The sequence below is a fragment of the Xenopus laevis genome, chromosome 2L, assembly GCF_017654675.1.
Source record: "Xenopus laevis strain J_2021 chromosome 2L, Xenopus_laevis_v10.1, whole genome shotgun sequence".
Classification (NCBI taxonomy): domain Eukaryota; kingdom Metazoa; phylum Chordata; class Amphibia; order Anura; family Pipidae; genus Xenopus; species Xenopus laevis.
The window spans coordinates 87,442,426-87,456,606 of NC_054373.1; the positions used below are offsets into that span (position 1 = coordinate 87,442,426).

The 14,181-nt window shown below is 39.6% G+C and overlaps 1 protein-coding gene across 1 annotated transcript in view; it reads left to right on the forward strand.

Annotated features, from left to right (window-relative positions):
* Positions 1-4,131: 4,131 nt before the first annotated feature.
* The window catches only part of epha10.L (EPH receptor A10 L homeolog), a 64,119-nt gene continuing 54,069 nt past the window's right edge, over positions 4,132-14,181 (forward strand). Inside the window, exon 1 of the mRNA XM_018246715.2 lies at positions 4,132-4,419. Coding sequence (XP_018102204.1) covers positions 4,248-4,419 — 172 coding nt within the window. The 5' untranslated portion in view covers positions 4,132-4,247. The remainder of the gene's footprint in view (positions 4,420-14,181) is intronic.

Consider the following 14,181-nt stretch of genomic DNA (forward strand, 5'->3'; position numbering starts at 1 on the left):
GGGTCTCAGAGACATTCAGGGAAACCAACAACATATAATGAAAACTTCACATTCATCACCTCTATGTCATGGTTGGCACTCTAAATACAGAACCGATGCCAAGCACCCTGGTCTCGGCTCGTGCTTCTGCCTGTAGCAGCCGTCTTTGGCCTCTGGAGGAGCCCTCAGCTACTCAGATGCCGCCAGGTCTTATAACGAGAGGTTCAAGACGAAGGGTTCTGAACAAGCAAAGGGGCACAACTGTAAGTCTTTGGGCAAAAGGTCGTGGTACAAGGCGTAAGACAGAATCGTAGTCAGATCAGGCCGGGTCGGGGCAGGCAGAGTACAAACGAAGTCAGGCAGGCAAGGGTCAAAACCAGGAGATCAATCAGAGGTATTAAGCAGAAGAGGTAGTCGGATATCAGGCAAGGGACAGGATACAGAAGTCTAGAATCATCAAAGGCCAGGCAGGGGTCAAAACAGGTATCAGAATATCAGATTAGCACAAAGCTCAAACACCACAGGAATAAACCTATAACGGGCAATGATCACAAGCCCCAGTGACCTTTTATACCTTTAAATAATTACGCCAGCGCGACTGTGCCTATAAAATGCACCGAGGCGGGACGCATGCACCCTAAGGAACTGGCGCTTAAGGAGGAAGGACGCGGCGTGGCAGGCATCCCCGCCGCACCACTAGATCACCAGGGTGAGTTGTTAAACTTGGGAGGCGATGTTAGAGAGTCTTCTTTAACAAAAAAAACCTGTCTATCCTGCTTCTACATGTACCTCTATAGAAGGTGAACCCCATGATCACTGGGTAGTGGTGAATGTGCACATTCATGAGACTGGCCTTGCTAATCATGCTACTGAGGAAAGGAGTATCAGAACCCTATTGGACTGCAGCACCTCCCCTGTTCATGCGCCTAGTCATGGAGTAAAAGTCAACGCCAAAAACTACCAACTGGGCTGAAAAAAGAAAGGGCTTAGTCCTGCTAAACAAGTCCTTCCTCGCCCGTTTGAATGAGGACCATAAATATTAATCAGGCAAAAATCTTGTGCATTCAGCAGGATGTCAAGGACCATGCAACAACTCGTCTCTACTTCAATGACCCATTTGACTGTCACCTTAACAGTCTTAAAAATGACTGCCACTCCACCGTAAGTCTCGGCCGCAAGAGACCAATAGGAGGGACCGTGGCTCCATTCTTTTTTGGCTTTATGTATATCGGCCAGATGACATAGCCTAGTCTCTTGCAAAAATAAAACTTCTGCCACAATTTGGAAGAACAAAAAAACAGGCCAATTCTCACACTTGCAACATTAATGGTCGCAAAGAGAATTGGAGGGGGGGCAGCCATTTTCAGAGTGATTAAATTCTGCCTCTTTGTCCTTCTGTCATCATCTGAGGAGGAACTATTGCCATCATAGGAATTCAGTTCCCTAGCTAGCCGAGCCTCTTCTTCTTCCAACTCCAAATGCTCTGCCCAACATAGGGGACCAAAGCTATTTTCTGCTAGGCGCACAGAATCAGTAAGCTTCTCCTCGGTCTTGACAGGTTTTGTTTTACCCCTCTTTTTCCTATCCCTCTTAGACTTAGACCCACGTCAGGCCAGCCCTCCGATCACTTTGTGTAGTTTGAGAGGGTGAGATCGGGTGAGTTTGAGAGGACGGGTGAGGGGGAGCAATCACAATATTTGGTTCAGCATTGGTTGTAGGGGAAGTGCCTTCCTGTCTGAAGTCTATACTTGGGAGGCCTTGCAGCACCCTGGGATACAGGAGGAGTGGAAGATGAAGCACCTTGGAGAACAAGAGGAGTAGAGAATTAAGCACCTTGGGGTATAGAAGGAATGGAAGAGGTGGCTCTAGCAGGGGCTTGCTGAGTTGTGGGCGTTGCATAAACAGGTTCACCCATCTCTTCAATAAACGCATCTTCAATACTTTGCCACGACATAGGACACTTACTGTATGCTTGGCAAAGTTGCACCTGATACTGTTCGGGCATGCCTTTGCCACAAACCCAAAGCCAAGGCATAAGGCACACTTCATTCTGTCACAGTCCATACTGAAGTGTCTGGGTGACCCATATTTCCAGCCTTGCCTAGGATGGCCTGGCTAAAAACAGTAAATTCTGTCTTTTACTTTACTTATGTAAAATGTGGAGCTGGGGATATGTTGTGTGACATTCCAGATAGTACATAGGTGAACCCAGGCCTGTCACCCCCCTGCCCAAATACCTCTTTCATCCACAACCTTTTGTATTGCTCCTAGCACCTCACCGTACCTTTTTAACCAAACCTTGAGGTCTGCAGGGGGGATGGACTCATTGTCCACAAGTATGGTGACTTTCACAACCCCCGGTCTGGACACCGGAATGACTTTAAAGCTAACCCATTTTCCCTCTGCCTCTGCTGTCCTTTAATTCCTCCAGAAGGTATTGAGGTCCTGTAATCTCACAAAACTGATTGTGTAGTCTATAAACATGGTATTGTGGACAAACATAAAACATCTTTTGGTAGGAACTCTAATTCAAGCACCTTATCATGCACAGACCTTCTCTCAGGTGGGGACCCCTCACCTATCCACAGCAGCAGCACAACATCAGTGAGAAACCCCCCATATCCCCACCATGAGAAGGCAGGGAGACCCCCACAGCTGCACCAACTATGGAATTTAAAGTACCCTTTAATGAATTACATTAGCAAAAGATCTCCGGCCAGTGCCAAAAGTGGAACTCTCAGCTATCACAGAAAGAAAAACACCATAAGTAATATCAGGTGGACTAGGATGCACAGGGGGACCCTCAGCAGCTGCACTTACACAAGCATTTACAGGACCCCTTAATGTATGACTGCTCCCAGATGTTACATGAGCAAGGGGTCTCAGGGCAGCAACAGAAGCAGAACTCTCACCCCCCAGAGAAGGAGAAATGCCACGAGTAGTACCAGTTGGACCCTGGGTAGGTGCACTGACACAGGAGTTTTCAGGACCCCTTAATGAAAGACTGCTCCCAGATGTTAAATGTGCAAATGATGTCTTGGCAACACCAGAATTGGAACTTTCCACAGCAACAGCCATACACCCCACAGCTTTCACCCCCACAGATCTTACAGCACAGCCATCAGCCACATTACCAGAAGCCCTTGGGGCCCCTTCATTAGCTAGATTTTGTTTGGCATTAATAACAATAACCTGGGGGTAAAGGACAGACCTGTTGCCCTGTTTAGGGGGAAGAGACAAAGCACTAGGGGTGTCATTGGGAGGGGTTTTTCTCACCACCTTTTCAGCACCTGCAAGGGTAGAATTGTTTTTACCCAGTTTATTTTTAGCAGTCCCTCTACCCCTGGTGTCAGAGTCTTTAACAGCTGTAACCAACTCAGTTGCATCAGAATGAATCATGGGAGTTGTAGGCAATACATGAGAAAACTGCAGCTTCCTGCTGCAAAACTCTCCTTCCACGGCTCCAATAGCATCCTCAGATTATGGTTTACTGTCACTGCAGCTGGATCATGGATAATGGCAGATGTAGGCACTTGCAAGGGACAGTACTTGGTTTTCCTACGAGCAATGCCTTCCTTCCTGATGTCAGTGGCATCCTCAAACTGGCCCTCTGCTGCCTGTACAGCTGTTACTTTCAGAGCAGAACAAGAGAGGATGATGGGAGTTGTAGGCACTGATAAACACAACTGCCCCTTTCTGTTTCAAGCCTCTGCCTTTTTAACATTGACTGCATCCTCAAACTGTTTTGGCACAGTTTCTGCTGGTGTAACTGTCTCAAATGGACCAGAGAGGATGGAGGTAGATGTAGGCAACATTACACTAGACTTTGGACCAGAGGGATGAAGGTAGATGTAGGCAGCATTATACCAGACTTAATTTTCCCGCCAACAGTCCCTTCTTTCTCTGTCATTGGGACCAGAGGGGATGCTGGGAGTTGTAGGCACCTTTGTATAAAGGGGTGCACCCTGATGTTATGGTGTATACGTGTCAGCAGTACCTGGAATAGTGGAAGAGGTGCACATTTGCCCTTCCCCAGAGTTCCTAGCAGGATAAGTTGGTTTTAAGGAATAGCTCACGCTGAGGGTGCTGCACTCATAACACTGGAGGACACAGAGATATGGAATGGTGTTTCATTTTTAGCAGGTCCTTACTGTACACTGCTGTGTCCCTTCTAGCCTATACCTCCTCCCAACACGTGCTGGCTCCCTCCTCTTCAACTCTTCAATTGGTCAGTGCTCCGGTTTTGGCCCCTCCCTCATCTTCCTATTATGGAGCAGCCTGAGACCGGGCTGGGAGCTTCACAAACAGTAGACAAGGAGCATCAGTATCAGCATCAGCATCAGCAGCATCCCTGGGTATCCTCGCACAGCATGGGGCTCTGCAGCACCCTCACCTGCCTGCTCTTCCTCACACTCCCCTGGCAGCACTCTGCAGAGCAAGGTAGGGAAAACCCATTTAACCCTAGCATGGGCTCTAGAGGGTTAATCTCAGCTAATGGGATATGTAGGTCTGCACTCAATTGACATTATCTATCAGTATGCCAGTCTATGTCTCTCTCATTCTCTCTTTCTATATAATTTTAATTATATATGTATATATATATATATATATATATATATATATATATATATATATATATATTCCTTACACTAGCAGTTAATAATAATATTGGATATGTATATTTATATGGATATAAATGGGGATTTTATTATGGGATAGCACTGTAGTAAGTACATAATGCTGCACTGACTGGATCATTCATATCATGCGCACTTTGATGATAGCACATTGCATTCATGAGTAATAACATCAATCTGATTAGCAAAACACTTATTGTTAACATGCCTGGCCATGTGGTTAAGCATTCCTATCAATGTTTTACAAGTCATATCACATGGATTACTGTTATACAAGCCTGTTGTGGAATGGCATATAGTACAGTTTCAGACTGTAGTGTATTTATCACATCATGTGCTAGTTATATGAATGGTAACTATATTGATACTGATAATGTTGTACAAACCCCATAGATTTTACTACTGTTACTACATGTTCTTATTCATGGGATATTTACTTAATTTGACATTGTTGTTAGTGATGTGATAATCTCACCACAGTATGAACCAGATATAATTATGCCTGCTTAATTTCACTCCAAAAAACATATCTTATTATTGTACTATTTTTTTTTAGTCTACACTATAAACCTGATATTGTTTAGTTAAGCAGGGATGAACATATGTTACAGATATCAATAAATCTGAGAGTGGCAGTCACACACCTACTGATTAACAATACTCACCTTTTGGTCGCTAATTATGCTACAGATGCTTGACACGTATTGTGTAAGTGTGTATAGCAGCAATCGGATATGGTATCTACGTGCATAGTATAAAAGTGTGTATAACAAAGTATGTCAAATATAGTTATTGTGATAATTATTAATCCAGTTGCTGTTTTCAGTATGAATCCTTTGTTCTGCATGATGACATACTGAAAGAAAATTTGCTACATTTACAGACATGAGTATTCCATTTGCCTGCCATAGGAACTTCCAGTTAACCCCTTTGTACCCACAGGGCTGGCATTCCTTTTCAGGATTGGGCTTTATTAATATAAGGTTTACATTTACTGGATGTGCCCGGGGGGCATTTGTTTACAGGATTGATGTAGCACATACCTCTTAATTTAGATATAACATTCCCATGTTCAAATATTTACTTTTATGTCTGTTGCTATTGTCTATTGGCTTGTTGGCAACCCAGATTTATTAATAAATCTTCTTTTAAAACCTGCGAAAATAGGCAAGCATTTTAACACGAGTGTTTTAAAGGGGTGGTTGGTTTAAAATTCAATATTATTTAGAGAAAAGCAAAAACATTGGAGTTGTGTAAAAAAAAAAGTGATCATATTTATTGACACCATGATTGGACTTGGAATGAAACTTAACTTGAGTGTCACCTTGTCCTACTATTTGTGCTATAGTCACCTCATGAGCGATTTTTATTATCCATTATTAGAATAGTGCTCAATCTAAGGTTCTTATATTCACAGAATGGTCATTTTTTATCAAGGGCCTCTGTTTTTGGAATGTGAAAGAAAATCAAAGTACGTGGATGAAACCCATGCAGACAAGGGGAGGACATGCAAACTCCTTGCGAATTGTGCCCAGGTCAGGATTCAACTCTAGGACCCCAGTGCTGCAAGGTTGCAGTACAAACCATAGAAGCATCATGCCACCATATTAAGGAAAGGGCAGCAAATATTCTTAGAATATTTGACTTCAAAACACTTTGAATATAATGCACACGTAAGAAGCTTTTTTGTAATACAACTCTGAAACACTGTTTTTGATTAGTTCTGTTATTGCCTAGAAAATTTGTTTTCACCTCATTTGAGGTTCAAAGATGTCTGCAGGTGTATGCTGGGCTACTGTGTGTACACTGCAATGTATATATCAGCCAGAATTAATTTTAGTTTATAGGTGTTGGTCCACTATTATGTACAGCAAGAACAACTATATTGTATCAAGAACTGTATGTTATTATAAATAGAGTAGCCGTAGTGTCACTGTCTCTTTAAAATCTATTATGCTGAAAGCCCACTTGTATGGAAAAACCATTGCAGAAAGACAATGATTGATTTGTAGTAGTGTTTAGATTTCTGGAGACTATTATATAAGAACAAGCTGACAATACAACTGCTAACCATGGAAATGCCAGCTATTTAGTATCTCAAGAGAGTATCTATTGGCAGAAGATTCCTTTGTCGGCTCTCAAAGACACAACATAGAGTTGCACTGTCACTGTGGCAGCAGGTTTAAGTCCTCTGCCCCTAGACAGGGTTCAGTTTTGCACAGAAGAGATCCAAATAAATTATATTAAAAGCATTCAAATTGGGGGCATCTAACTGACAGAAAAATAAACAATTTCTGTTATTACTTAATATCGCCTAATGAATCATTGTTTTAGTTTATTATTGTGTGTGGGTAGGGCTGACAACAAGACAGTTAATAGGTTGTTCAGACATTAAAAAAATAAATTAATGAAGCTAAAGTAATTTTTAAAAGCAGCTCTGTTCAATCTTATAAGCACAGAATGTACAGTATAATTATGTTTTTTCTGGATAGGGGAGGGGTGCTAAAGGGAATAGCACAGGTGTAAGGAGAACTAGCTAAAGCTTTCACTGTTATTAGCTGCAGTAGCTTTAACGTGTGTGTCAGCTGCTAGGGAGCCAAGGGTGTTAGAGGCACGTGTCTATCAGTCTGTCATATGAAATACTTTACTCAAGGCAGTAAAAATCAAACCTTGACTTAAAAATATGGATCTCTTGGAGGATTATAATTTAAAAGGTTGCTGATACTTATGTGAAAAAGTAAAGGTGTGATGGTCACAGAACTGCCATATTTTGACTGAATTAAAGTGTAGAAAAGTCACAGTGCAATCTCAGTGCAATCTCATTTTGCGCCCTGTGTCTTGTAGTCGTCAGGCTGCTACTTAAAGCAACCGTGACGCTACAATTATGTATTTTACTACCTGGTAATTCAGATAAAACTATTGTGTATATCAATGCTGGTACAATCACTTTATCGTAGGAATGACCACCAGATGCTCTTATAATATTTGATTAATATTATTACAGAGTGAATAATGTTTACATATTAATATGTCTCTGCACAACAGTCATTTGTTTTTACAAAATAGATTGTGTGCTCCACTTCAGCTGTGTGGTAGCCTCTTTGTTTTAAATTCTAGGTAAACAATTGTCATACCTATTCCATCCTATGAGTGTTAGCAATCTTATAATGGAAGTTTTCACTTTAAGCTTAATGGGTCAGTGGAAAGTGTGTTGAAAAAAGTTTGAAAACACTTAAAGGCGTAGTACATCACCTTGTTCAATGACATCATATGTGATTAATATATTTTTTGCATTTACGTTGATAAGGAAATATGCATGTTTCTACACTAAAGACTGAAACTGAAAGTAGCAGTCCTCCCACCATCCTGGTTTATAGAAACTTGTTAAAGCAAATTACCGGAGCACTAAAAAGCCCAATGTATAAACCATTCAGCCTTTGTTAGGATTTGAGTTAAGTAGCTTTTCATTTTACAAAGGACTTCTTAGTAGACTGGCAAGAAGGTTGTAATAATTCTTATTTTCAGTTTCAGTCTTTACAATGAGAGATGAAGAAATACAAAAATCATGTATATTTTTCAATGAAAATTAGAGGTAGAAAGTATGTTCAGCACATGCCATACTCATTTAACTAATGTTGAAAAAGAAATTATAGGAATATAAAGCTTCCATAAAGGGTAAAGATCTAAACTGCAAGCTCTGCTACAATTAACCTAAGCCAAGACCTATATCTTAAACGTTATGTATCTTTGACAGTGAGACCCAACCCCCTCTATATGGGAAGGTAATAGCCGCTCACATCCTCAGCCATCTACCAACCAACCCCCCCTGATTGCACCAGCAAATAGAGGTTACCATATAATAAGACCCTGTGACCGCCCAATCTCCCTTGCAAGGTCTGTGGTATGGTAGTCATGTCACTGATCATTGAAATGGCATTTAGATGCTCAAGTGTTTCACAAACCATTTGCTTTCAAGTTGATTAAGTAGCAGTGAGCACTATATCGAACTTCATAACAAATCATATATGATCCAGGTAGTGAATCCATTAGATGTATCCCTTCTGTAACAAATTAGAAAAAAATGAAATTACTGATTTGAATTATTAGCTTTGGTTAACATGTGAAAGAATATTGAAAGCAGTAGAATAAGGGTTAATTGAGAATGAAATGCTGTTTTTAAAGAATACCATACTCATTTCAAAATAGAATTGATGCCCAGAAGTACCAAAAAGATGAGAAGATAAGAGTGGTATAGAAATTAACCACAAAATACCTGGCTGAATGTTTGTTTTACTACTTTAGAACTAAAAGTGGGGCTTATTTACCAATTGCAGGATGCAAAGTGCAAAAATCCAGTGTAAGGTGCAGAGCGCAGGTATGTTCCAGACTCTAAAATAAGACACTAATAAGCTCTATAGTGTCTTATTTCTTATTTCCCAGTTGGTAGCATAGTGTCCATTTAACGCTTAGCAGACAGTGGAATCCTAGGTAATTAATTATCTATGATAAAGAGTATATGAGTCGATGAGAGTAGTTTGGTAATTTGACCATATAACCAAAATTGGTAATATTTAAACTGCACAGTAGTATCTCATATGACTTTAATATAATTCTTAGTTTGATTCCTCTGTAATTCCCAAAAAGGTATACTGAAATAAAATAGAATTGCCATAATGATGTCTCTTTGGCCTGTCATGTACAGCTGGTGCACTGCCCAATACAGAAAACTGCATATGCAGCCAAGTATCCTTTGTATTTTTTCCAGAACGTTTGCAGCTATTTATGCAGGACTTATCAGGACATGTGGTGCTCAAAAACAAATTCTATGGCTATGAAAATACAGAAACATATACAGAAAATAGAACCAGAAACCTTTAAATGTATTACAAAGTTAAAAACTACATTTTAGATACATTAGTCAAAGATTATCTGACTGGTTTCCATGCCCCTAAGATCCAAAAAAATCAAATCAGCACAATTTGGACCATTGCTGGGGTGGTGAAATTGGGCAAAGACTTGCTCTTTTAGTGTGGATCTTACCAGCTTCCCCCACTATATATACTACTTGACTTCAATCCTCAGGGGAGGCACATTCCTCAGCTGTCTCTCACCCACCAGTCCTAGTCTGCCGATTATATTCTGCCTGTGCCTCTTATTTTGCAAGTAACCCTGGGCTCATTTGTCTTGAACAAATAAACTTTTCATCTGTTTTCACTGCAAGAACCTCCTGGCGTCCATTCTTTCCTATTTTCATTGCACAGTAGCCTGTGAGAGTTGTAGTAATGCTACACCACTAGTGATGGGCAAATAAATTCACCAGGCGAGAAATCGCAGCGGATTTTCCGCATTTCACTGACTGCGAGTAAATTTGCGAAAATGCAGTGAAAATTCGATGCGTCAAAAAAATTTGGATGCTTGTCAGAATAGTCACGCGCATAAAAACTGTCGCGTGCCAAAATTAGCAGGAAATTCGTGAATTTTTCAGTGAAGCAAAGCAGGACAAATTCGCCCATCACAAAACACCACACCTTTATTCTTCCACTTAGCGAAGGCCCTGCCTTTAGTGTTAGAGTCACATATAACCCATGCTCTAATCACTAGCTGGATATTAACCCTGTTTAGTCTGCCTAGCCCAAAATAGTGTTACACTTAAATAAAACCTTGTAGGGAGAGATGCAATAAAATCATACGTTTGTGCAAGAATATACCATACTTATATTTTAACAGATATCTGAATTCTGTTAGAGTGGCCATTCCATTACAGCTGGGGGCAAAGTATTTTCCTAAATGAATGTCTGTGTACATCTCTTTCTCTAATAGCGGTGAAGCCTGTATAGTTTGTGTACCCCTGAAGGTTAACCACACTAATGATTATGCAAATTGCAGGAGGGGATACAAATATGATAAAGGTAACTGTTAAAAGATTGGACATGATGGGCTGCTGCCTTTTGCCTACTCTGACTATAAAACATAAAACATACACTTATGTGTAAGCGCTGCCTGTCTGATCTCCTAGTGACCTCATAAAGCTAATGCCATCAGAGATACAGGGATTTGGGCGGATGAACAGATTTAATAAGTAACAGATTTTCTATTGAAATGGATGATAGCAGCAAAAAAGTTCATAACAGAGTTTTTGATAATTAATAAAAAAAGATAACATTTAATACATTTTCATCTTCAGTCATTTTTTTTTTCTCCATAAGTCCTGTGTGTGCTAGATTCTTTTGAGCCATTATATATATATATGAATATCTTGTAAATGATATAAACGGTGAGTACTGATGTCATTAGTTATAAACGGTGAGTAGTGGTGTAATTTTTGTCACATGACTCATTAAAACCTGTGTATTATAATAAATAAAGTAGCCTCATCTGTAAATTATAAGGATATTAGAAGTCACCTCGGGGTTCCATGACCTGTTTAAAAACACTCGACCTTCTGTACAGATACATATATTTTGTATGTGTCCATGAAAAATATATGAATAAAAATGTGAATAGATATGGTTTAAATAATGTATTTACTCGAGTATGCAGTGATACTAAAACGAATAAAGCATAATAGGTCGAGTCAAATTATATCTAAAACGATGAATTAGATGTAACTACATTACATAGAACAGACTGGCATATTTTTTTGGGATAAATCTGGATATATAGAGTTATGGGGTTTATAATTCATTTTTTTCTAAATAAGGGCCTACTAATTTTTTTTCTGATTAAAAATCATATCCTATGGTGCTTTGTTTCAGGTAATTAGGTAATACCTAAAACATATCTTAGAAACAAAGGCACGTTGTGATGTTTTCTCTGCATGTTTACTGCTGTCACTTTGGATTGCACTGCAACATTGGAATACAAAACGGGTTTCGTAATGAAAAATGTCCTTTAGCGTATCTTTTAAGATGAAATAGATTATGCCTGCGACACTCTGCCACAGGTTTTAATGGCCTGTCTCCTCATTACAATATTGCTTGGGAGAGACAGGGTAACATAGAATGTGACAGACGATAACCTCAGAGGCTGGTCTGCTCTTATCTGCTTGCTATAAAATTTCAGACCTTATTTCAAACAATTTAAGCCAGAAAAACCATTACTATTCAACAGAGCTGAAGGTGGTTCACTTGGGTATGATACTTTTTTTCACCCTCTTTTAGATACATGTAATATCTTATATGTTCTCAGTTCACCTCTCTAATGTCGATACAAAAATGGATAGAGAGACATATCTAGGTCATTCCGCTTTCTGAATTTGAATTTAAATAATAATTCATAATATAAAGTAAGGTCACAAAGGAAAGTGTTTCAAAAGTCACCCATAATTTGAGGTTCTGCTCTCTGTGGGGTAATACACATATATAAATTACATTACCACCTGCTAAGGCTGCTTACACTAGCTTTAATGTTATGGACTGAATTCCTAGGTTATATAATTACAGTATTTTATACACATTTTATTACATAGCCTTATTAGCCATGATACCATTTCCAACTTGTTCAATACATGCCGCCAGCTTTGCCCAAAACATCAGGAAGTTTAGCCTATTTCTTCAACACAACAGTTGTTTCCCATATTGAAGCAGGCAGGAAATTTTTCATCTAGAAATTGTTTGGCAGTTAACATTAGGGGGCCCATTTACTTAGGTCAGTGAAGGAATAGAGGAAAAAAACTTTGAATTTCGAATGGTCTTTTCGACCTTCGACTACAACTTCGAATCGAACGGTTCGAAGTAAAAATCGTTCGACTATTCAACCATTAGATAGTCGAAGTACTGTCTCTTTAAAAAAAAAACTTCGACCCCCTAGTTCGCCACCTAAAAGATACCGAAGTCAATGTTAGCCTATGGGGAAGGTCCCCATAGGCTTAGCTATCTTTTTTTGGTCGAACAAAAATCGTTCGATCGAACGAATAGCGCTAAATCCTTCAACTTCGATATTCGAAGTCGAAGGATTTAACTTCGACAGTCGAATATCGAGGGTTAATTAACCCTCGATATTCGACCATAATTAAATTTGCCCCCAGGTGTTCTAAAATGTCGTTCCCAGACACAAACTTTTATGGTAGATTTTAAATAACCCTTATCTTGCTCTAATGAGTGTAAATGGTTAAATGAAAGACACACTGCTGCTTAGGAGGTTGCTACAAAAATCAAAACGCTTACAAATAAATGTGGAAACTCTCGTGATTTGGCATAGATGGCCATAGTTTTGGAATAAGGAAAGGGTGAAAAATCTGAAAATGTTTCTTTGGCTGCTGAAATATGGGAAAAAGGAAAAAGCTTCCCTTGTCCTGTAAATTTCACTAAACACTTATCTGAGCAATTTAGTCAAGTGACCGAGAGAACAATGGTAAATAAAAGAAAAACAGACAAAAGAACACAAATAACAAGAACATTGCTTATGTTGCTAAGAAAAAGAAAAACTTTTTGAAATATGATCAGAAATAAACCAGAACAGGAGCAGTTGACTGGGTTTGTAACTGGAGCTTCCCACCAGGTGCAGAACTAGGGGTAGGCAGAAGAGGCACGTGTCTAGGGTGTAACAGGGGGAGGGGGTAATTCTATGCTCATCTACCTGCCTGCTCCTAGTTCATCTGTCAAAAATGTTAGCTCCCTGGCAGGCTGCAATCTATTGGCCACTCTGCTTTTACTCTTCAATCCCCCCATCTTTTCAACACAATCCCTCCACTTGTCACAATGCTGTGGAGGGAGAGCAGGGAATGGTTGCGGGGTGTTAGCTGAAAGTGGGGGGCTCCAGCTACAGTACCTAACCAATTAGTTACTCCTGCTCTGTGTCAGTTGTTTTCTTATTTTAGTGATTAGTGACCGGGGTATCTGTGCCGTTTTGCTTTGCTGAAAAATTCGGTAAACAACGGATAATTTGTGAAACGCATTGAAATCAATAGGCGTCAAAATAATTTTGACGCGCATCAAGTTTGACACAATCTGCAATTTTTATACGCGCGACTATTTTGTCCAAATGCATTAACGTTAATGGGCGTCCGAATAATTTTGACGGACTAACAATTTTATGCGCGCGACTATTATGATGCGGTATATTTTTTGCCTGAGAATTTTTGCTTCATACCAGTTGTCATGTGATGGACACATAAGTTGCTTATAAAATGGTCTGTTGTCTGTATTATGAACGCTTCCTGACCAATCCCAATTTTATGTTCAGCAAGGTCATTTTGTACGCAAAACAAAGTAGTAAGTAGTATGCCTAGTATTTGGAGCTTTGACTAAATAGTAGTGCCACTGCTCTAGAAATCAACAGAATAATAAATAGCAATATGCTACCAGAATATTATTATTATTGCCCATTTTCTATAGATCCATCATAATACACAATGCTACAGTGATGTTTAAAATCTATGGCCCTTGCCAACAAATACCAACAATCATGCATTTGCTTTAATGTTAAAATAAAGAATAAATGTGGTTGCTCGCATGTACTGCCCCATGCGTAATGAATGACCCATTTAAAGATTTTCTCTAAATTTGAAAGAAAACAAATATTCTGGAGGGGTGTCCTGAGAGTATTGCTGCCCATGTGATGAGGT